Below are 24,391 nucleotides of genomic sequence, written 5' to 3'. Positions count from 1 at the left end.
TTCAACTAGTTTTAGCTCATTTTGAGCCATTTTTAGTTCATTTTCAGCCATTTTTAGCTCAGTTTCAACTATTTTTAGTTCATTTTCAGCCATTTTTAGCTCAGTTTCAACTAGTTTTAGCTAAATTTTCAACCATTTTTAGAACGGTGGAGGCCTTTTTAGCGCAATTTGAACCATTTTTAGCTCAATTTCAATTATTTTCAGCTATTTTCAGCCATAGCTCAGTTTCAACTATTTTTAGCTAAATTTTCAACCATTTTTAGCTCAATTTCAGCTATTTTTAGAACGATTTTAGCCATTTTCAGATCGATTTCAGCCATTTTCAGCTCATTTCCAGCCATTTTTAATCATTTTTAGATCGATTTCAGCCATTATTAGTTAATTGTTATCGATTTTCAGCTCATTTTCAACCTGTTCCATACTCACATCAGCATCCAACCCGGCTCCTTGTACTCTCAACAACTCGAACAAACTATCCGCGAATTGTTTGGCCTCTTTCGGATAGTGCTTAGCCAATCCGGAGAGGAAAAGGACGGAATCCTGAAGAGATTGGGTCTCCTGACGATTCTGTTCGGGTTGCAGGTGGAGAAGTTTCATCGTTTGCACGAAATAGTTGAATTGCTCCAGGAATTCCTGGAAAATTGGGGGTTTTGGGGCGTTTTTTTGAGCAATTTAGAGTCTTAAAATTGTAATTTTGACGATTTTAGACCCAAATTCTGGTTGTTTTCGGGTCGAAAAAGCTCTAAAATTGAAATTTTTGCAATTTTATAGCCAGATTTGGGTATTTTCAGGTCGACAAATGCCCGATTTCAGCATTTTTGGGTCTTAAAAACCCCTTTTTTGAGGAGGTTACTGTAGATTGAAAATCATTATTTTCGGATCACAATCCATTATTCTAGGGGTTCAATCAGTCATTTTTCGGTCGAAAATCATCAAATTTGAGCCGAGAAATGTTGAATTTTTCTAGATTTTCAGCTCGAGAATCAATTTTGTCAAAGACGAAATTTTTCTCGAAATTCGTTTAAAAATCCGGGTTTTTTTCGTCGATTTTCAGCCAATTTTTCAACTTTGCTCAAAAATCGGCAATTTTTAAAGCCGAAATTCTGACATTTTCTAAGCAAATTTAGCGTTTTTTTTTAGCTTAAAAAATCGCAATTTTCAGCTATTTTTCAGCGCAAAAATCGCAATTTTCTGAGAAAAGTTTGCTAGATTTTTAGCTCGAAACATAGGCTTTTTTAAAGCAAAATTTAGGTCTTTTTCAGCAGAAAATCACTATTTTAAGCAGCATTTTCAGCAATTTTCAAGGCTAAAAATCGAGATTTTTGGCTTAAAAATAAAGCTAAATTTCTGAATTTTCAACGTTTTCCAGCTAGAAAAAAACTGATTTTCAGCTTTGAATAATCAGAAAACAATTTTTGAGTCTTTTTTAGCAATTTTCAAAGCTAAAATTCATAATTTCTGACTCAAAAACTGAAAATTTTCAATTTTTGACGTTTTCTAGCTTGAAAAAACCAATTTTTCTAAAAATTTTCAGCGTTTTGAGGCGTTTTTTTGGCTCAAAAACCCGGAATTTTCCAAATTTTCAACTAGATTATTACCTCTTTATAACTCTCGGGATCTTTTCGAATAATCTCCTGCATCAGACCCAAATTCCTCTCGGACATCGTGAAACGCGACGCTTTTCCAGAATTCGCACCTTCAGGAGCCTTTGGACCACCATTTTTTCCGTCTTTTTTCGATTTTTTCTCGATTTTCGAAGATTTACCCATGATTTTTGGCTGAAAATAGGGGCTTTTCGGGTCTTGAAAGGCTCAAAATGAGCTGAAAATACGATGAAATGGGTTCAAAACCCTTAAAATAACAAAAAAAAATTGGAAAAAATATATTAAAAAATGACACAATTTTGAAAAAAAATCAAAGATCGATTGGGCAAATTGAGCAAATTAACGACAACAATAATTAATTAACAATTATGGGCAATTATAACGATAATTAGTCGGTTTTTTGCGAATTTTCGGCGGCCGCTTCCGAGAGAATTCTACGATCCTGTGGTGGTTCGGAGACTTTCGAGATTTCGATGAGCTGAAAAAATTGGGATTTTAGGGATTGAAAATAGCTGAAAATCCATTTTTTGGGTCTGAAATTGACGTTTTTGACTCTGAAAATATGGATTTTGAGCCAAAATTACTAAAATCGACTAAAAATCGTTCCGGAAACGTTCATGAGCTCGATTTTGTTGTTAAACTTCAATTACCCGGTCAAAGTTATGCTTAAAATCAACTTTATAGCTCCAAAATCGGTCAGAAACGCTAGAAATTTGTTTAGACTCGAATTCGAAGCTTTCGGGGGCGGATTTTGACTGAAAACTCGGAATTTTTGGGGAAAAAACTGCTGAAAATTGCAATTTTTGACTCACAAATATGATTTTTAAGCCAAAATTCGATGTTTTTCGACTCAGAACCGTTGAAGCCATTTGAAATTAACGTTTCTAAGATCGATTTGGGGTTGAAATTTCCAATTTTTAGGGCAAAATTTTGCTTAAAATCGACTGTATATGTCCAAAATTTGCTAGAAACGCTGCAAATCACCCTTAACTGAATTTTGAAGCTTCTAGGGGCTAAATTTGGATGGAAATTACGAATTTTTGGGGTAAAAATTGCTGAAAATCCATTTTTTGGAGCTAAAAATCGGATTTCTTGACCATAAAGCCGAATTTTGCAGTCAAAACTGTTGAAATCGGTTTAAAATCATATGGGTCGAAAATTGACGTTTTTCAGCTCGATTTTGGCTGGAAAATTCGATTTTTATGTTGAAATTATGCTGAAATTCGAGTTTATAGCTACGAAATCGGCCAGAAACGCTGAAAATTCGTCTAGACTCGAATTCGAAGCTTCCGAGCGGATTTCGACTAAAAATTGGGATTTTTGGGAGAGAAAATAGCTGAAAATTCCATTTTTGGACCTGAAATTGACGTTTCGACTCTAAAAATGTGGATTTTTAGCCAACATGCAATGTTTTTCGTCTCAACACTGCTAAAATCGGATTTAAATCATTCGGGTTGAAAATTGAATCTCCAAAAGCGATTTTGGCGTCGAATTTCAATTTTCAGATCAAAAGCCCCCTTTTTTCGTGTTTAAAATCGACTTTATCAGTCCAAAATCGGTCAGAAACGCTGAAAATTCGGCTAGACTTGAAATTCAAAGGGTTTTGGGCGAATTTGACCGAAAATTCGGAATTTTGTGGTCAAAAATTGCTGAAAACTTGTTATTTGAAGCTAAAAATCAAATTTTAGAGCTAAAATTCAATTTTTCTCGGATAAGAACAGTTTAAATTGAAAATGAACGTTTCTAAGATCGATTTTGGCTGGAAATTTCTGATTTTTGGGTAAAAAAACCCTTTTTTCGAGCTCAAAACTGACTTTATCAGTTCAAAACAGGCTAGAAACGCTGAAAATTCGTCCAGACTTGAAATTCAAAGTTTTTGGGCGAATTTAAGCTGAAATTTGCTAATTTTAACTCTAAAAATTGCATTTTTCTGGCTTTAAACGCCAGATTCTCTAATTTTTTCATCTAGAAATCAAATTTTTCAAGTCCAACCTTCTTTTTTAGCTTCAAAAACGGTTCTTCAGTATAAATCGGATCATTCGCCTGTCCGGACATCTCCACACCGTCCAGAAGGTCCTGTGCGCCAATTTTTCGCGGTTTCTTGTCATCCGGATACAATTGTACAGCCATTTCGACCAAATCCTTGATCAGAACCTGAAAATTGCAGAATTTTTTGGTTTTTTTCAGTCTAAAAGCACTCACATTCGTCGCTGTGGTCATATATCTAGAAATATCCAGAAAACCCGCGTAGTCCAACTGATTTTCCGGATTTTCAGCCAGGAAATCGATGAATTTCAGTAGGAGTTGGGTGTTGAGCGTGGTTCGATGAAGGGGCGGCACTTTTTGAAACGTGGACTCGAATTTGAGCAAAAATTGACGAAAATCCGGAAAAAGTGATGCATTAAGAGCTTCTACCTGGAAAAAATCGATTTTTGAGTTGGAATATTGGAAAAAAAAATTTTTAGCTTAAAAAATTTTTTTTTTCGCTTCAAATCCAACCTCTTTGCCCGCTTCGAACATATTCACTCTTCCACAAACGACTCGAGTCACGATTCGTCGAATTTTCGATTTTTCCTCCTGATCTTTGAAATGTTGGCACATTCCGCGCCAATCTCGGTCGATTCCATCGCGTTTGAAGTCTGAAATTGTCAAAAAATCGTTAAAAATCATAAAAAATAGCATACGATTGAAAATTTCCTCGAAAATCTCGCCGGAATTCATCGAAATAGGTGGGAAAAATCGACGAAATTCGCGAAATTATGGGAGGATTTACGGTAAACAACGCGCGCATGCTTAATTTCGGAGTGTCGTAGTGAAGCAAGCGCGCTCCACTGGACTTCTAAACTAGCGCGAGGTTTAAATTTTGACCCTCAAAATGCTGAAAACTCATTTTCAGCATATTCAGACTCATTTTTTCACTTTTTTTAGTAAAAAGCATGTAAAAAAAATCAGAAAACTTGAAATTTTTAAGAAAAATAATTGAAAAACAGATTTAAAGCCAATATTTTATTCAAAAAACTCAAAAAATTAGTTAAAACATTTGAAAAAAATATGGATCCGATATTTCGGCTTTGTAGATGTCGAAAATCCAAATCACTTCTTTGATTTTTGCCTTCTCCCTTGCGATTGTCTGAAAAAATTTAATTTAGAACTAATTTTTTGGCGGAAAATCCAATTTTTTGAGTTTCGAATAGAAAAACTACAGTAACCCAAGAGATTTCGTGTTGGGACCCATGCAACTAAAATATTTAAAATTGGCATGACAAGAGCTTCAAAATGAGTATAATCATGACTTGAAAAAAAGTTTGAAAAAATTTAAAATTTGGGTCCCGCCACGAATTACTAAAACTACCGTATCTCTGTTATTTTTGCGTCGAAAATGATGAAATTACAACCAATCGATTTCTCTTGTTTTTAGCTTCAAAATGAGTATAATCATCGCTATATTTGATTTTTTAACGATTTTTTAACTTTTCGTGGTGGAACCCAAAACATGTAAAATGGTCGTATCTCGGTCAATTTTTGTCCGAATTCAAAAATTTTTTGACCATTGAGTTTTATTTGTTTTTGGCTTCAAAATGAGTATAATCATGGCCAGGTTTGAAGATTTTCGATATTTGAGTCCCGCAACGAAAATCACCAACCGTAATCGTTTTGACCAACTTCATCAATTTCAGTATCCGATGTGAATACACTTTGTGATTTGTTGAATTTATATAATAATTGTGCATTTGGTCAGCAATGATTTCTTTGAATTTGTGCAAAATTTCCAGCGTTTCCGGTGCCAAATCGGTCACTAAAACTTGAAAATTGATTATTGATTTTTTGTAGTTCTGGGCTACTGTACCATCGAATCCCAAAATGTGGACCATACAAAAGACCACTTCCTCTTCGGTCAAATCGAGTTCAGCCATCGGTCGAGCTACCTCTTCCATGTACTTGTTCAGAAATGGATGGAAAAGTCTGGAAATTAGAATTTTGTATTCTGTAGTTTTTGTAGTTTTTTTTAGATTCTGAAAATGCTGAAAATTTCAAATATTTTGGTGTAAAAATCTTAAAAATCCGCCGAAAAATAAAAAAGTTAGACGATTTTGATTTTTTTTTGTTGAAAATTTTTAAAAAACACTGTAAAACTACAGTAATCTTCAATTTTTTTTTGATATAACCCAAAGTTTTGAATTTAGGGAGTTGAGACCTTCAAAATAAGTATAAACATGACCATAGTTGGAAAAAAAATTTAAAAAATATGTTTTCGTGGTGGGACCCAAAAAATCGAAATTTCTCAAACCTAGTGATGATTATATTCATTTTAAAGCCAAAAACAAATGAAACTCAATGGTCAAAAAATGTTTGAGTTTGGACAAAAACTAACCGAGATATGAGCATTTTACATTTTATTGGGTCCCACCACGAAAAGTCGAAAAACCATAAATTTCAGACCTAGTCATGATTATACTCATTTTGAAGCGTGAAACAAGTCAAATTGATTGGTAGCAATTTTGTCATTTTCGGGTCAAAACTAACTGAGTTACGGTAGTTTTCAACTTTCAGGGTCTTATCACGAAAAGTCAAAAAATCAAAAAATATCAAATTTAGTCATGATTATACTCATTTTGAAGCGTGAAACAAGTCAAATTGATTGGTAGCAATTTGGTCATTTTCGGGTCCAAACTGACCGAGATACGGTAGTTTTATACTTTTTGGGTCCCACCACGAAAAGTCAAAAAATCAAAAAATTTTCCAATCTAGTAATGATTATACTTATTTGAAAGCTTGAAACAAGTCAAATCGATTGGTAGTAATTTCGTCATTTTCGGGTCAAAACTAACCGAGATATGACCATTTTACACTTTTTGGGTCTTACCACGAAAAGTCAAAAAACCATATATTTCAAATCTAGTCATGATTATACTCATTTTGAAGCGTGAAACACGACAAATTTGAGTTTCACACTCACCTTTGAAAATATCGATCGGTCAATTCTGAAATCTCTTCGAAATGTATCAAGCTCTTATCAATCACCATTACAGTTTCATCACTGACCAATATGAACTGAAATATTGATTTTTTATATTTTTGGAATCAAAAATTTGGAAATTCAGAAATCCGGAAATCCGGAAATTCGGAAATTCAGAAACCCCACTTACATTTCCATCAAACATTTCTTGTCCATAATGCATCCAGGTCATTGAAAGACGTTCAAAAATTCTCATTACATTCCAAGAGGTACGGTATAACTGGAATTTCTGGTCCATTGGCAGTTTTTCCATTAAATATGTAGCATGGGAGAACCATTTCGCATACTTTCGAATTCGTACATTCAGCCAGTAGAACACTTTTTTCATGTCCGCTTTTCCCAATTTCTAGAATTTTGATTTTTTGAATTTAGCTCCAAAACATAGCGGTTGACTTGAAAAACGTGATTTTTAGATTTTCTGTAAAACTGTCATAACTTTTTCAATTTTTGTGCGGTCTAAAAAATTTGTACGGTTTTGTACTTGGGATGTTTAGAGCTTCAAAATGAGTATAATCAAGCTTATGTTTGAAAAAAAAAAGGTTTCTGTGATTTTCGTGGTTAGACCTTGAAAGTGTAAAAGTACCGTAACTCGGCTATTTTTCAGCCAAATCGAAAAACTGTTGCAGATTCGAGTTCTACTGGCTTAGAGCTTTAAAATGAGTATAAACACGACTAGTTTTGACAAATTTCGTTTTTTGGGGGTTTTTTTGGGCAAAAAATGTCAAAAATGACCAAATTTGAAAATTTATGAAACTTAGTCATGTTTATACTCATTTTGAAGCTCTTCTCAGGCAAAAATCAAAACTACAAAAATTTTTGAGCTCTGGCAAAAATTGATCGAGATACGGTAGTTTTACACTTTTTGGGTCCCACCACGAAAATCATAAAAATCTGAAAATTTAAACCTGGTCGTGTTTATACTCATTTTGAAGCGCTTCTTAGGCAAAAATCAAAACTACAAAAATTTTTGAGCACTAGCAAAAATTGACCGAGATACGGTAGTTTTACACTTTTTGGGTCTCACCAGGAAAATCATAAAAATCTGAAAATTTAAACCTGGTCGTGTTTATACTCATTTTGAAGCTCTTATTTAGCTACATTCAAAACTACAAAAATTTTTGAGTTCTGGCAAAAATTGACTGAGATACGGTAGTTTTTAAGTCTCACTGCGATTTTTAAAATTTTCAAAAAAAAACACATCCACCTCAATTTCAATTTTCGGTCGAATATTTTCTCGGAATTCTTTTAATCCTTTTGTTAAATTTTGTAAATCATTCAGATAAATTTTTGGGCCCTCTTCCTCGTCCTCAGTTTCTGAATCTCGTCTTGTCTGAAATTTTTTTTTCAAAAATTAAAAAAAAATTTTAATTACCTCAAAAATCTCCTCAATTTTTTCCACTGTCTCAGAAAAATCGATTTTTATCGTGGTTTTTTCTTTTTGAGCCATCGGATTCGATACTGTAGGATTTTCAGAAATTTCAGATTTTTCAGATGTTTTCGCCATAACTGGAACTTTTTGAGATGCCGTTGGATCGTAATCCAGGACCACTTCTGAAAAATTTTTTTCAGAATTTTAGATTTTTAAAAATTAAAGTTACTTTCAGGATCCATCCCAATCTCCTTGCACTTTTCAAATCTACAGTAGCGGCAAATGGATCTGAAAAATTTTGAAAATTGAAAAAAAAATTTTTTTAAGAATATTATTGTGTTTATACTCATTTTTAAGCTCTAAACAAATAAAATTCAGATCCGCAAAAATTTTTAAGTTTAGTCGAAAAATAGGCAAGTTACGGTAGTTTTACAATCTCAGGGTCCCAACACGAAAATCGTAAAATACTTGAAATTTCAAGTATGGTCATGATTATACTCATTTTGAAGCTCTAAACAAGTTAAAATTGGATCTGCAAACATTTTTCATCCAGGTCAAAAATTGGAAGAGTTACGGTAGTTTTACACTTTTTGGGTCTCTCCACGAAAATCGTAAAAATCATTTAATCTCTAATATAGTCGTGTTTATACTCATTTTGAAGCTCAAAACAAACTTAATTCATAACTACAAAAATTTTCTAATTTGGTGAAAAAATAGCCGAGTTACGGTAGTTTTACACTTTCAGGGTCCCAGCACGAAAATCATAAAAATCTTGAAATCTCAAATATGGTCATGTTTATACTCATTTTGAAGCTTTTAACTTCCTGAATTGAAATTTTCAATTTTCATAAACTTTTTTTCAACGATTAAAAGATTACCGTACCTTCCAACAACTTCCAAGTGACACATTTTCTTCTCTTTACACGTATACTCCAATTTCAGGACCACTGCTCGTCTGAAAAACGCGGCGCAGGCGCGACAGGTCATAGCACCAAAATGCATTCCATTCGAGGACTTTGAACAGATTTGGCATTGTTTTTCAGGGTTCATCTGGAAATTTTGAAATTTCGAATATCGGGAAAAAACAAATCAAAAATACCGTAAACACTCTAATAGAAGGGCCACCCGGACCGTTCACCTTGGGCTTATATATCTCACTTCTTTTGAAAGATATCAAAAAGTTGTCAACAAATAAAATGTTTATCATGATATCAGCAACATTTTATCAGTTAACTACTTCTTGATATCTCTGATAAGAACCGAGATAATTGAGCTTAAAGTTGACTGTCAGGGAGCGACCCTATATTTTAGGACCCTTAACTTTAAGTTTAATTATCTCGGTTACTGAAAAAGATATCAAAAAGTTGTCCACTGATAAAATGTTTATCATGATATCAGCAACATTTTATCAGTTGACCACTTTTTGATATCTTTTACAGAAAATGAGATACATGGGCTCCAATTTGACGATTCGGGTGGCGTTCTATTAGAGTGGTTACGGCATTCAACTAGACTATAGAAATGTAGTGAAACTAGAATTTAAAAGAAAAAAGTTAATTGAATTTCAATTAATTCAATTAAAAATGTCCCCGGAAGGGGTAGAGATTAAATAGAATTTCAGGAAATGTGAAAATATAGAAATTTCAAAAAAAAAATTCAAAAAATTTTTTCTTTCGGCCAATTTAAGGAGAATTACACAAAAAACAACCCCATCATACGTACAAGGACATCTACTAACGAAATGAAAATGTATGTATTACTAGATTTTTCTATGTCTGCGCCTCTCTCTCTCTCTCTCTCTCTCTCTCTCTCTCTCTCTCTCTCTCTCTCTTTCTCTTCAGACTGATTTTCCGATCATACGGTGAGATACAGAGTACTTGATCTTCTAATTTGATTAGAAACAATACAAAATACGAAAAGTGTATTTCGTCCGAAAAATGATAAATTACCGTAAAACCTGTAATAGAGCGGCCCGCCCCACACTGTCAAGTTTGAGCTCAATTATTTGAGCTCCTATAAGAGATATCAAAAATGTGTCAACTGATAAAATGTGTAGGATATTATGATAAACAATTTATCAGTTGAAAGTTTTCTGATATCTTTTAAGGGAACCGAGATAATTTGGCTCAAAGTTGATAATTAGGGGGGGGGGGGTCCCACCACGAAATCACGAAAATCACGAAAAGTTGGCAATTTCGAACCTAGTCGTGTTTATACTCATTTTAAAGCTCTAAACAAGTAGAACTCAAATCTGCAGAAAAATTTCACTTTGGTCGAAAACTAGGCAACTTTTTAAAAATTGAAAAAAATAAAAATAGATATACGTGAGTCTTTAAAAAACGTAAAGAGTGGAGGGACGATTTAGTAATAAACTAGATACCAGCTTGCTGGTTAACAATAAAAACCTAAAAATTAGTGAAAATAGAAATTTTCAAAATTTATAAAATCCCAATTCTATTCCAAAATTCTGACAATTAATACAAAGAAAATTCCAGAAAGCATCCGTCAATGAGTGGGTTAATCAGAATGGGCCAGATCTTTATCCCTTCTCCCTCTTCTCTCTTTTCCTTTTATTCACGTCTCCACCGACCAAATCTCTTCTCTGTCTCTGCGTCTCTCAATTCCCCCACACTCTCTCTCGTCCGAATTAATTGTCAATTGTCATTTAATTCGTGTCCTCCATGCCTCTTCGCCAAACCTAAACTGTCTTATGCCATTCGACTTGGCATAGGAGAAAAGTGGGCGGAGCTTGGCAGATTTGCAAAATGTACGATAGATTACAAAATTTCATTTTCGTGTATTAATCAGAGGTCAGAAGAGAAATAATTTCAAATTAAAAAAAATTATATCAATTTTTAAAATAGTACAAAATCAATGAAATCCAGAATCGCGGAACATTTCTGGATGTGTGAATTCTAGCTTCAGTAGACCAAATGTGTGTACCAAATGCATTCGGTCCCGACCGCAGCGGATGTTTTGCTGAAAATTTGGATTTAAAAAATTACAGTAATCCCGTAAGTTTAGCCGAAAATCAAAAATTTTGGAACGGTAGGAACGGGTCCCACCACGAAAATCATAAAAATCTCAAAATTTCCAACCTAGTCATGTTTATACTCATTTTGAAGCTCTAAACAAGTAATATTCAAATCTGTAAAAATTTTTCATCCAGGTCAAAAATTGGAAGAGTTACGGTAGTTTTGCACTTTTCGGGTCCCACCACGAAAATCGTAAAAATCTCAAAATTTCCAACCTAGTCATGTTTAAACTCATTTTGAAGCTCTAAACAAGTAATATTCAAATCTGTAAAAATTTTTCATCCAGGTCAAAAATTGGAAGAGTTACGGTAGTTTTGCACTTTTCGGGTCCCACCACGAAAATCGTAAAATCTCAAAATTTCCAACCTAGTCATGTTTAAACTCATTTTGAAGCTCTGAACGCGTTAAATTCAAATCCGCAAAAAGTTTCGAATTTGCTCGAAAAATGACCAAGTTATGGTAGTTTTACACTTTTCGGGTCCCACCACGAAAATCGTAAAAACCTTGAAATTTCAAGTATGGTCATGATTATACTCATTTTGAAGCTCTAAACAAGACAAATTGAACTCTGCAAACATTTTTCAATTTAGTCGAAAAATGACCAAGTTATGGTAGTTTTGCACTTTTAGGGTCCCACCACGAAAATCGTAAAATACTTGAAATTTCAAATATGGTCATGATTATACTCATTTTGAAGCTCTAAAAAAGTTAAAACTGGATCTGCAAAAATTTTTCATCCAGGTCAAAAATTGGAAGAGTTACTGTAGTTTTACACTTTTCGGGTCTCAAAAATTCGAAATGACCTGTATCGCATTATTCAACTGCATCATTTTTGCCAATCTTTGAGCATATCTTGGATTATCCATTTCATTTACATAATAATCATGTAGATCATTTGATAATACGGTCAGAAATCGATCGCAAACTTCTTGAATTTTTCCTTGATATCGATTTCCAGCATATTGAAAACATAACTGGGCTAACATATAAGTTAATTCGATGTCAGTAAGCTGTAGAGCGTATAAACCATCGGTTACTGTGAATTGATCGCAAGAGGAGTGCATGAGGAATCTGAAAGTGTGATTTTTTGAGTTAAAAATTTGAAAAAATAAATTTTTTTTTGAGTTTTTTGTGATCTGGCTCATTTTGAAGCTCAATATGTGCTCGTTTCAAATTTTGCTGTTCAAATTCGAATTTTTCAAGCTGAGAGCTTTAAAATGAGCCCAAACACGCCAAGGTTCGGCGATGTTTGAAATTTCGGACGCGTCGCGGTCGTGCGTCGCGTGTTTTGGCCGAAAATCAAATATGATGTAATTGAGTCGTAATGGGGCTCATTTTGAAGCTCAGAATGTGCTACTTTCAAATTTTGAGATGCAAATATCAAATTTTCAAATCGAGCAGAGCTTCAAAATAATCCGAAAAATGCCAAAATTCGACAAATTTTGAAATTTGCTTATTTTGAAGCTCAGAATGTTCCCATATCCTATTTTGCTGTTCGAATCCACACTTTTCAGGTTAAGAGCTTTAAAATAAGCTCAAACACGCCAAGGTTCGGCAATGTTTGAAATTTCGGACGCGTTGCGGTCGTGCGTCGCGTTTTTTTGCAAAAAATCGAAATTGACAGAATCAAGTCGTGATCGGGCTCATTTTGAAGCTCAGAATGTGCTAATTTTAAATCTTAAGATGCAAATCTAGATTTACCAAGCTGAGAGTTTCAAAACGAGCTTAAACACGACTTAAATACGTCAAATTTGAATTTTGGCAAAAAACACGCAACGCACGACCGCGGACGCGTCCAAAATCTGAAAATTCTCCGAATATAGGCGTATTTGAACTTATTTTGAAGCTCATAATCTGGAAAATCTAAATTTGAACTGCAAAATTAGAAATGGGAACATTCTGAGCTTCAAATTAAGCAAATTTCAAATTTTCTCAAATTTTGACATGTTTCGGCTTATTTTGAAGTTCTCAATTTGAAAAATTTAGATTTGCACTCTAAAATTTGATGCGAGCACATTCTGAGCTTTAAAATGAGCTCCATCACGACTCAATTACATCATATTTGATTTTCGGCCAAAATACGCGACGCACGACCGCGACGCGTCCGAAATTTCAAACATAGCCGATCCTTGGCGTGTTTGGGTTCATTTTGAAGCTCTCAGCCTGTTTTTCAGATTTCGGACGCGTCGCGGTCGTGCGTTGCGTGTTTTTTTGCCAAAATTCAAATTTGACGTATTTAAGTCGTGTTTAAGCTCGTTTTGAAACTCTCAGCTTGGTAAATCTAGATTTGCAGCTTAAGATTTATAATTAGCACATTCTGAGCTTCAAAATGAGCCCGATCACGACTTGATTCTGTCAATTTCGATTTTTTGCAAAAAAACGCGACGCACGACCGCGACGCGTCCGAAATTTCAAACATCGCCGAACCTTGGCGTGTTTGGGTTCATTTTGAAGCTCTCAGCCTGAAAATTTTGAATTTGTACAGCAAAAATTGAATAGAGCCCGTTGTGAGCTTCAAAATGAGCTCAAAAAAAGTTTTCGAAACGATTTTTTGAATTTCAGACTCACCCTCGGACAATTTCATTCGGATAATCACTCAACCAACTGGAATCAAAATCCACGTCACCGATGTCGATTAGAACTCCATTTTGTACCACAACTTCAGTTTTCTTAATTTTTCCAGAAACTCGACGATATTTTGCAGTTGTTGATAATTTCTCTAGGCGACTCCAAATGTGCCAAATGGTTTGAAGGATTTTCATCTGGAAAAAACTTAGTGATGATTATATTCATTTTGAAGCCAGGAACAAATAAAATCCAATCGTCTAAAAATTTTCGAATTTGGACAAAAACTGGCCGAGATATGACCTTTTTACATTTTTGGGTCCCACCACGAAAAAGTCAAAAAACGAAAAACTTTTAAACCTAGCGATGATTATACTCATTTTGAAGCTCTAAACATGACAAATTCAAAAGTAAAAAAATTTTTTAGCTTGGACAAAAATGGAGCGAGTTACGGTAGTTTGAACATTTTTAGTCCAAAATCACTTTTCACAGAACCTCGCCTTGTTTATACTCATTTTGAAGCTCTAAACGGGAAAACTTCAAAATTACCAAAAATTTTGAGTTTCGTTATAATTCGAGACAGATACGGTAGTTATAATGTATGTTTAGTCTCATTTTGAAGCTCTAAACGCGCCGAACTCAAATTTTTACAATTTACCCAAACATTTTACCCAACAATCGATAACTTTTTGTGCTTATCAAAATTTTTGAATTCGGCTTTTTTAGAGCTTCAAAATAAGTATAAACATGACAAGTTTTGAAATTTCAAGATTTTTAGGATTTTCGTGGTGGGACCCGAAACGTGTAAAACTACTGTATCCCGCTCAATGTTAGATCAAATTGGAAATTTTTTGCAGTTTTAAATTTGGCTTGTTCAGAGCTTCAAAATGAGTATAATCATGACCTACTTTCCCTGGTTTTCATTTTTCGGACCCAACTATGCGCCTTTAAAGTCAAAAAGTTTCACCATTCAAAAGGGGGCGGAGCCTAGTCGTGTTTATACTCATTTTAAACCTTCAGAGAAGCCAGATGCAAATCTACACAAAACTATCGATTTGGTCAAATAATAGCCGAGTTACGGTAGTTTTACTCATTTTGGGTCCCACCACAAAAATCATAAAAATCTTGTAATTTCTAAAATAGTCGTGTTTACACTCATTTTGAAGCTCTAAACAAGTAATATTCAAATCTGTAAAAATTTTTCATCCAGGTCAAATATTGGAAGAGTTACGGTAGTTTTGCACTTTTCTTGGTCCCACCACGAAAATCGTAAAAATCTCAACATTTCCAACTAGTCATGTTTATACTCATTTTGAAGCTCTAAACGCGCCAAATTCAAATTTTTACGTACCTGAAGACCAATAGATAACTTTTTATACTCATCAAAGTGTGTGAGCCATGTGGCCACCTTCTTCACATAGTGCTCCCAATTTCCAGCGATTTCTGATTTCGTCATCCTCTTTGCCATTTTCAATTTGGCCAAATTAAAATCATTTTTCAGCCCGAAACTCAATTTTTTCAGTTGATTTCCTCCGCAAAAAATTGGAGCCGCTGGTCCTAAATTCAGAATTTTTGAGGCCTCTCCGAGAAGGCGATGTAGATCGATTATCGTTTTTTTGGGATTTTTCTCGGATAAAAATAAGAAATGCGGTTTTCCGAGATATTGGTCCAAGGAGGGGGGAATTGTGTTTAGGGTAGTTATAGTGGCCAGGGTGTCCGATGGAGGAGAGATGCCGTCTCGGTTGTATTGGAAATCTGAAAAGTTGAGGATATATTTTTTTCGAAAACTACCGCATCTCGTTCAATTTTTGTTCAAAATTGAAAATTTTGCAATTTTTAGATTTGTCATGTTTCAAGCTTCAAAATGAGTATAAACATGGGTAGGTTTTTGAGAACTATAATTTTTGGCTTAAAATGTTCAAACGACCGTAACTCGCTCCATTTTTGTCCAAACGGAGAAATTTAATATTATTGAACTTGTCATGTTTCTAGCTTTAAAATGAGTATAATCATGACTATGTTTGAAAGTTTTCGAATTTTCGTGGTGGGACCCAAAAAGTGTAAAACTACCGTAACTCAGCCAGTTTCTGACCAAATCAAAAAATCTTTGCAGTATTGAGTTTAATTTGTTTAGTGCTTTAAACTGAATATAAACAAGGCTAGTTTTAAGACATTTTAGTTTTTATAATATTTTTGGGTCCTAAAAATGACGAAATTTGAAAAATTCTGAAACATAGCCTTGTTTATACTCATTTTAAAGCTCTAATCAAGAAAAATCCAAATATTTCAAAATTTTGCGATTAGCACCAAAAATGACTGAGATACGGTGATTTTTACACTTTTCGGGTCTCTACACGAAAATTGAAAATCATTGTATTCAGCCATTTTTTCTCGAATTTGAAATTTTTCGTTTTTTTTAATTCCCAAATTAAAAAAAAGTTTGAAAACTCACTAGCCGTTACCATACCACCCTCAAAACATCGTTGAAGTCGACATGGTTTGCAGAAAAATCTGAAATTTTAAATTTCAATTCCAAAATTCAGGTGTTTTGACACTTACGTAATTTTATTACAGCTGCCACCCTGACACTTTAGTTGGCTCCATTTGGAATGGACTGTTCTTCTGAAAATTTTATTTTTTGGCTTAAAAATTTTTATATTCTGAATTTTTGAGTTTTAGGATTTCTAAATTTCTGAATTTCTGAATTTCTGAATTTCTGAATTTCTGAATTTCTGAATTTCTGAATTTCTGAATTTCTGAATTTCTGAATTTCTGAATTTCTGAATTTCTGAATTTCTGAATTTCTGAATCTCGGAATTTCTGAATTTCTGAATTTCTGAATTTCTGAATTTCTGAATTTCTGAATTTCTGAATTTCTGAATTTCTGAATTTCTGAATTTCTGAATTTCTGAATTTCTGAATTTCTGAATTTCTGAATTTCTGAATTTCTGAATTTCTGAATTTCTGAATTTCTGAATTTCAGAATTTCTGAATTTCTGAATCTCGGAATTTCTGAATTTCTGAATTTCTGAATCTCGGAATTTCTGAATTTCTGAATTTCTGAATTTCTGAATTTCTGAATTTCTGAATTTCTGAATTTCAGAATTTCTGAATTTCTGAATTTCTGAATCTCGGAATTTCTGAATTTCTGAATTTCTGAATCTCGGAATTTCTGAATTTCTGAATTTCTGAATTTCTGAATTTCTGAATTTCTGAATTTCTGAATTTCTGAATTTCTGAATTTCTGAATTTCTGAATTTCTGAATTTCTGAATTTCTGAATTTCTGAATTTCTGAATTTCTGAATTTCTGAATTTCTGAATTTCTGAATTTCTGAATTTCTGAATTTCTGAATTTCTGAATTTCTGAATTTCTGAATTTCTGAATTTTCGAATTTCTGAATTTTCGAATTTCTGAATTTTCGAATTTCTGAAAAAAAGCCATACCTGAAAAACGCGGCGCAGGCGCGACAGCTATTCACACCAAAATGATTTCCATGCGATTTTTGAATTTTACAAATTTCACATTTTACAGTACTCGATGAAATTTTACAGATTTTTGGAGATTGGTTTCTAGCGAGCGCTAGCATTTTTTATTACGAAATTGATGTAAAAAGACCAACAATTCGATGAAAGAGAATTTTGGGTGAGACGCAGAGAAAAAGAGGAAAAAGAGAAAACTAGTAGTCAGCTGATGTGAGAGAGAAGGAGGAGAGAGAAAAAGGTTGTTTTAATGATCTCTGAAGGGAGAAGAAAGGGTCTATAACTTCTGAAATTTTGAATATTGGAAAATGAAACTTATAGATTCAGAATAAGTGTACAAAGAGCTTCGAAATGAGTATAAACAAGGCTAGGTTCTGTAAAATGTGATTTTTGAGGTATAATGTTCAAACTACTGTATCTCGGTTATTCTTCTGATGAATCGAAAAATGTTTGCAGATTCAAAATTGGCTTGTTTAGAGCTTCAAAATGAGTATAAACATGACTAGATTTTAAATTTCAAGATTTTTATGATTTTTGTGGTGGGACCCGAAAAGTGTGAAACTACCGTAACTAGGTCATTTTTCGACCAAACTGAAAAATTTTTGCAGAGTCTGATTTGTCTTGTCTAGAGCTTCAAGATGACTATAAACAAGACCATATTCGAAATCACAAGATTTTTACGATTTTCGTGGTGAGACCCGAAAAGTGTTAAACTACCGTAACTCGGTTATATTTCAACCGAATTGAAAAATCTTTGCAGAGTCCGATTTGGCGCGTTTTGAGCTTCAAGATGACTATAAACACCATTATGTTTCAATAAATTTCAATTTTCGTCATTTTTGTTCTTTTTGGCCAAACAAAAATCCCAAAAACGTAACCTAGTCTTGTTTATACTGTAATAAAAATTCAAAATATCATAAAATTATTTTATTGAAATTCTAAAATTAATAAAAAAATTAATAAATCGTAATTTTGTCCATAGTAGTCGATTGACCCCGAATTGGAGAATCTGAAAATTTTCAGAAAAAAATTTTTTTTTTCAAAAAAACAATTCAAAACTCACATTTTTCTAATGCCACATTTATGCTGCTAGGAGTCCAAATTTTTTAAATTAAAAAATTTTAAATTAGTTAATTACCCACCAATCAAATAAAAACCCAGTTGGAGTTCCGCATTCAGAATCTGGAAAATCGGATTTTTTTGAAAAATTCAAGTATTCCGCCAAAACTTACTGTCTAAAAGACCCGATTTTTTAGAAACCAGTAATTATAGTTAATTGGCCAATTAGTTAATTGAAAGTATAATCAGAAAAATAAGAATAATCCGTATTCAGAAACAGATTTTTAGAAAAAAGACACCGATATGTTTCCTATCCATTCCTCTTTTCCTCCTTTTTTATACTTTTCCGAAGCTCCGCCCCTTTTCTGGTACTTCTCTAGACCCTCTAATTTTCTTGCATTGTTTTTTTTCATTAGAAAGCTCCGCCCCCTTTTGCCTAGACGCAGAGAAAAGGGGCGGAGCCTAAAATTTGGCGTTGAGAACAATTTTTTTGGCATCATTCTGAATTCCATCGTTGATATGTGATAACCACCGTCTGTTTGGAGGTTTTGATATGATTTTTTTATTGAGATTTTTCTATTTTCACTGGTAAGGTTTGGCGGGAAATTTGAAAATTTGAAAATCTGGAATTTCAGAAATGATTAAAAATGGACTCTAGCAATTAGAAGTTTTGGGATCGAATTGGAGTTGGAATACGGTAAGAATTGATTTCATTTTTGAAATTTTGAAATTCTAGAAATTCAAAGATTCCAGAAAAAATTTTTTCTGGAAATTTCAGATTTTTTGAAAATTTTGAAAATTATGATTTTTCTAATTTTTTGCTTTCAGGGTTCCCATAGACCATTATAGCAGCACAAAGGACCGTTTAAGTTGGATTACGGTACGATATTTTCAAATTTTTTTGAAATTTTCCAAAAAAAATTTTTTTTTTGAAAATTTCAGATTTTTTTAGTCTTTTCATTAATTTTCGTGAATTCTGCTTTTTCTCAGAGTTCCTATCTCTGGTTGGCTTACGGTAAGAATTTTTCGAAATTTTGAAATTTCTGAAAATTTGGATTTTTCCAGAATTTCTTCTAAACATCATCATATGCTAATCGTTCAACACCAATTTTTTAAATATATTTTTTTTTAAATTTTTAACTTTCTTCTGTCAATAAAATTGGATTTTCATTCCTCGCTAAGAAGGATTCTTATTAAGGAAAATCCTTTATCACTAAGTAAGAGAGACCCTTACTAAGAGAAATCCTCACTAAGAAGTCTCCTTACTAACGAAACAATGACAATTAATACAAATCCCAAAAGACCCCTTAATTATTCATGGACCCTAAACAAATGTACTTTGTTCTCTCATACATGACAAATCGAGTTTAAAGGCGCACATTACAAATAATTGTTGTTTTCCGAAAGCGTATATTTACACATGAGCAATCATAAGGATATTATAATGTGATTTATCACATGAGCAATATCACAAGATAGAATTTTGATATTTTGGTGGTTTGGAAAAAGTACAAAACTTGAGATTTCATATGATTATATGTATGGTCATGGGGGGGGGGGGATTTATGAGAGAAAACATGAGATTTTGGATTTTGGATTCTTTAGAGGGCGGAAACTTTGGTGAATTGAAGGGAAAATGATTTCATTGAAATTTGAAAAATGTGATAAACAAAATGAAATCATTTAGGAAAAGAAAATTATGATTTCATGGAGAATTGGAATCTGAAAATGATTTTTTAAAAAATCAGGGAAAATACTAGAAGAAAAGATAAAACATCCTGACTAAGAAAAATTCTTACTAAGAAAAAAAAATAAAATTTCAAAAAATTATTATTTCCTATAAGTCCTAGATTTTTATACAAAACTTAAAATTTTTTACAAAAATTGAAAAATGAGCACAATTTTCATTTTTTGACCCGTCGCTTTCTTCGATTTTCTACGAAATGCTCCTCCAAGTTGTAGCTGAAAATTACAGATTTAAAAGTTTTGAAGCTCAGAAATTTAGAAATTCAGAAATTCAGAAATTCGGAAATCTGAAATTCAGAAATTCAGAAATTCAGAAATTACGAAATTCAGAAATTCGAAAATTCAGAAATTCAGAAATTCAGAAGTTCAGAAATTCAGAAATTCAGAAATTCAGAAATTCAGAAACTCAGAAATTCAGAAACTCAGAAATTCAGAAATTCAGAAACTCAGAAATTCAGAAATTCAGAAATTCAGAAATTCAGAAATTCAGAAATTCAGAAATTCAGAAATTCAGAAATTCAGAAATTCAGAGATTCAGAAATTCAGAAATTCAGAAATTCAGAAATTCAGAAATTCAGAAATTCAGAGATTCAGAAATTCAGAAGTTCAGAAATTCAGAAATCCAGAAATTTCGTAATTTCGAAAAATTAAAAAAAAACGTACAATTTTTGATTTTTCGGCTTTTGTGGTTCTAAATTTTCCAAAAATTCTGAATTTTCTTCAGAATTCTCCTCAAAAATTTCAAAGCGCTTCAATTCCTTTTTCAGATTTTTCTGCCTTCTCACACGAATCCATCCAGAAGTGTATGGCCCTGAAAACGTTTAAATTTTAAATTTTATAAATTTCAAACAAATAAATAACTCACAAGAATTGTCCTTTTCACTTATACATTTTTTCCCGAAAATTTTCATGGAATTTTCCGGAGATTTAATAAAATTATAGGCGATAATTCCAGAATTTTCCGATTTTGAAGCTTCAAAATTTTTGAAATCCTGTCCAAAAATTGAATTGATTTCTTGTTTTTCATAAATTTCAAAATTTGGATTTCTAGAAATTCTATGGACCACTCGAATTCTGAATTGTTCTGACATTGTGGATTCCAAATATTCTGAAAAGAAAACTTTTTGGAGTTAAAAAAGATTCTTACTAAGAAATATTCTCTCTGAGAAAGATTTTCACTAAGGCAGATTCTCACTGAGAAAAATTCTCATTTAAAAAATCTCATTAAGAAAGATTCTCACTCTGAAAAACTATCGTTAAAAAGGGTCACTAGCACGATCCTCACTAAGAGAAATCGTTGTTAAGAAATATTCTCACTAAGGAATTTCCTCACTAAGAAAGATTCTCACTAAGAAAGGTTCTCACTAAGAAAGACCATTACTGATAAAGATCCTTACTAACTAGGGAAGGTTGTAACTGGGGTACTTTGATATGAGGCCTATATCATTCGAAAGCTGAGAATAAGAAATTTTCAAATATATATTCAGATTTTGCTGAGGAGCTACCAGTTTCGAGAAAATCAAGTTTCAAATTTGGCTGAAATTCGAATATTTTGACGGCCAGATCTCCCCCTTTCTTATATGCATTGTGGAACTAGTTGAAAGCAGCGACTGGTGGTGTAGCGGTGAAGAGGGAGAACGGTAACTGACTAGGGTTGGGTTCGATTCCTCTCTCCTTTGTTTGTTTTTGTTTTTGTTTTCGGTCTTTGTGGAAATCTTCAAAATGTTCCGAACACATTTTTCAAAAAAAATTTCATTTTGATACTTGGATCCTCACTAAAAAAGCTCATCACTAAGAAAGATCCTTACTAAGAAAGCTTCTCACTAAAAAAGATTCTTACTAAGAAACATCCTCATTAAAAACGTTTTTTTCGAAATTTTAAACAAATTCGCTTACTTGGCCAATCGTAAGCTCCTTTTCGGGTTCTCTCCAAAAACAAAATTTCGAAATTTTCAGATTTTTGAATTCCCGCCAAATCCTCCAAAAAATCCACTTCCCATCTGCGTTTCTTGTTCATTGAGTAAGGGAGAAATGGGAAAAAATCAGAATCAGAATTTTCAAAAAATTTCAGATTTTCTTCTGGAATATGAAACGTTTTGACCAGAATATTCCAGGTTTTCAGATGAGACATTGTGTGCTCGGCGAGCCGAGAGTTTTTGGAGGGTTTTTGGAGCATTTTGAAGAGCTGGAAACTGCTGAAAATAATAGTTTTTAAATTGGAAAAAAAAATACGAAAAACGAACGAAAAATGGATGAAAAAGACCCAAAAACAGAAAAAAAATAGATCAAAAATGGCCTAAAATTCAAAAAATCGAAATTTCGAAAAATTCAAAAAATCGAAATTTCGAAAAATTCAAAAAATCAGAAATTTTTCCATTCTGAAATTTTTTGATGACTTTTATTCCGAAAAAAATGTAATGTATTAGTCTTTATTTTTATGATAAGGAAAAGTTCAACATATTTATTTTTGGTGACGAATTTTTTCTTTTTTTCGCGAAATTTTTGATCAAGCTAGACACAAAGAACAAGAGGAAAAATAGGAGAAACCAGGCAACCGCCTGGTGAAAAATTTCGCAATACTTTTTTTTTTGAGAAAAAGGATGTTTGATGGGAAAACTTTTTTAAAGGAAACTGAAACTTGGATTTTTAAAAAAATTATTAAAACTTTTATGAATTCATTTGATTACTCAAAAACCTTTTTTCAATTTCTAAATTATTTAAATTTTGGAATTCTTGAATTTCTGAACTTCTGAATTTCTGAATTTCTGTATTTCTGAATTTCTGAATTTCTGAATTTCTGAATTTCTAAATTTCTGAACTTCTGAACTTCTGAATTTCTGAATTTCTGAATTTCTGATCTTCTGAATTTCTGAACTTCTGAATTTCTGAATTTCTGAATTTCTGAATTTCTGAATTTCTGAAATTCTGAATTTCTGAACTTCTGAATTTCTGAAATTCTGAAATTCTGAATGACTGAATTTCTGAATGACTGAATTTCTGAATTTCTGAATTTCTGAATTAATGAATTTCTGAATTTCTGAATTTCTGAATTTCTGAACTTCTAAATTTCTGAATTCCTGAATTTCTGAATTTCTGAATTTCTGATTTTCAGATCTCCAAAAAATGCCAGAATTCTATCGTTGCAAATACCAAAAAAATAGTTTGCTAAACTGGAAAATGGGTCAACACAAGCATCATGGATTCATCTTTAAACTTTTACATGCAGATCCTGAAATTTCAGAGGTAAGAAATTTTTTTAAAAAGTTCTCAAAATTTCAAAATCATAAAACCAGTCGGTTTACGCCCCTCCGGGGCCAAACCTCCTGGGCTCCGCTTACAGTACGTGTAACCTTATACAGGGTATGCCAAAAGTATGGTAACAAAAAGAAAAAATCATAACTTTTCGAAAAATAGTTAATCAGCTTCATCCGGAATCCGGAATCCGGGCCCAGAAATCCGGAATCAGGAATCCGGACCGAGGAGTTCGGAATCCGGATCCAGAACTAATTAGTTGCCTGTTTTAGAGTTTGAATTCAATTTCTAAAATTCCGAACTTTGCGAATTCTGGATATTCAAGATTCTGAAAGTCGGAATGTGTAAAATCCACAACTTCGCACACTCGGAGTTTTCGAGAATTCGAAAATTAGATGATTGGAAAACTTGAGAAATTTGAAATTCAGAACACATTTGAGGTGTGGAGATTTCGAACTTTCCGAGTTTACAATTTCCAAAGTTCCGCTCCGGATTTCTGAACTTTGTTCTTGGAAATTCACAAAATCGTATACTCGGAGAATTTCTGAATTGGAAATCCTAGAAATTTGGAAGTTCCAATATTCGAAAAATCAGAAATGCAGAATTTTAGTAACCCGAATTATTAAGAAATTGGGAAGATCCAAAGTCCAAAGGTATAAATCGTCAAAGTAGGAACTTTGTAAATTATCGAATTTTCCAGATATAACATTGATTCGAACATGTTCTTACTCATTTCTACACTCATTTATTCTATTTTGAAAAAATTAAATAATTAAAAATCAAAATTTTTTCAAAATTTTAATTTTCAGATTTTCCATTCTCCGCACATCTGCCTGGATTTGATCCCTTTCATGATCTACTCCCTCAATAAACAAAAACGATGGGAAGCTGAATTGAATGAGGACTTTCTAGAAATTCTTCAGAAAATTAACGAACATTTTGAAGTTTCAGTATTTCAGAGGATTTCTGTGTATCCTTGGGTTACAGATTGTGAGTTTTTGAATACATTTCGAAGTTTGGGAATTTAGAAACAAATTTCAGTTAACCTTATTGGACCTCATTATTGCACAGCTCTGAATTCGTCGAAAATTCGAAACAGTTTCGAAATTTCAAAAATTTGCAATTATAAAGAACAAAAATTCGGAGGAGCTGGAAGATTTGTGAGTTTTAGTGGCCTAGAAATCCGAAATTTCTAGGCCATAATTTTTTTTTCAATTTTACGGCCCACGATCCAAGGGTACATCGAGTTCTTAGGGTACATTG

At 32.9% G+C, this 24,391-nt stretch overlaps 6 protein-coding genes across 6 annotated transcripts in view; 1 reads left to right on the top strand and 5 right to left on the bottom strand.

The window, feature by feature from the left end:
* The window catches only part of Cbr-pro-3, a gene marked incomplete at both ends in the record, with an annotated part of 5,373 nt that extends 3,604 nt beyond the window's left edge, over window positions 1-1,769 (bottom strand). The window contains 2 exons of the mRNA XM_002647764.1: window positions 427-633; window positions 1,599-1,769. Of these exons, the coding sequence (XP_002647810.1) occupies window positions 427-633; window positions 1,599-1,769 (378 nt within the window). The remainder of the gene's footprint in view (window positions 1-426; window positions 634-1,598) is intronic.
* A 223-nt stretch (window positions 1,770-1,992) lies between these two features.
* On the bottom strand, window positions 1,993-4,325 carry CBG23584 (the record flags this gene model as incomplete). The annotated part of the gene is made up of 6 exons (XM_045241165.1): window positions 1,993-2,082; window positions 2,255-2,359; window positions 3,597-3,758; window positions 3,807-4,019; window positions 4,092-4,243; window positions 4,289-4,325. The coding sequence occupies 6 exons, from the start codon at window positions 4,323-4,325 to the stop codon at window positions 1,993-1,995; spliced, it is 759 nt and encodes a 252-aa protein (XP_045091117.1).
* A 310-nt stretch (window positions 4,326-4,635) lies between these two features.
* CBG23583 lies at window positions 4,636-9,040 on the bottom strand (the record flags this gene model as incomplete). Its single annotated transcript, XM_002647762.1, has 8 exons — window positions 4,636-4,734; window positions 5,249-5,567; window positions 6,562-6,656; window positions 6,752-6,967; window positions 7,820-7,951; window positions 7,994-8,172; window positions 8,220-8,278; window positions 8,874-9,040. 8 exons carry the CDS (start codon window positions 9,038-9,040, stop codon window positions 4,636-4,638), a joined length of 1,266 nt encoding a protein of 421 aa, XP_002647808.1.
* A 1,821-nt stretch (window positions 9,041-10,861) lies between these two features.
* CBG23582 lies at window positions 10,862-16,055 on the bottom strand (the record flags this gene model as incomplete). The annotated part of the gene is made up of 5 exons (XM_002647761.2): window positions 10,862-10,969; window positions 11,829-12,096; window positions 13,594-13,787; window positions 14,942-15,345; window positions 16,043-16,055. 5 exons carry the CDS (start codon window positions 16,053-16,055, stop codon window positions 10,862-10,864), a joined length of 987 nt encoding a protein of 328 aa, XP_002647807.2.
* Window positions 16,056-19,835: 3,780 nt separating this feature from the next.
* Window positions 19,836-22,052, bottom strand: CBG23580 (the record flags this gene model as incomplete). The annotated part of the gene is made up of 2 exons (XM_045241164.1): window positions 19,836-19,852; window positions 21,773-22,052. 2 exons carry the CDS (start codon window positions 22,050-22,052, stop codon window positions 19,836-19,838), a joined length of 297 nt encoding a protein of 98 aa, XP_045091116.1.
* Window positions 22,053-22,999: 947 nt separating this feature from the next.
* Window positions 23,000-24,391, top strand: part of CBG23579 — a gene marked incomplete at both ends in the record, with an annotated part of 2,477 nt that continues 1,085 nt past the window's right edge. Inside the window, 3 exons of the mRNA XM_002647759.1 lie at window positions 23,000-23,119; window positions 23,938-24,118; window positions 24,170-24,288. Coding sequence (XP_002647805.1) covers window positions 23,000-23,119; window positions 23,938-24,118; window positions 24,170-24,288 — 420 coding nt within the window. The remainder of the gene's footprint in view (window positions 23,120-23,937; window positions 24,119-24,169; window positions 24,289-24,391) is intronic.

Source organism: Caenorhabditis briggsae (assembly GCF_000004555.2).
Source record: "Caenorhabditis briggsae AF16 supercontig from assembly CB4, cb25.NA_007, whole genome shotgun sequence".
NCBI classification, from domain to species: domain Eukaryota; kingdom Metazoa; phylum Nematoda; class Chromadorea; order Rhabditida; family Rhabditidae; genus Caenorhabditis; species Caenorhabditis briggsae.
Note: the sequence above shows the minus strand (reverse complement) of the source record. Positions and strands in the feature narration are given on the sequence as shown.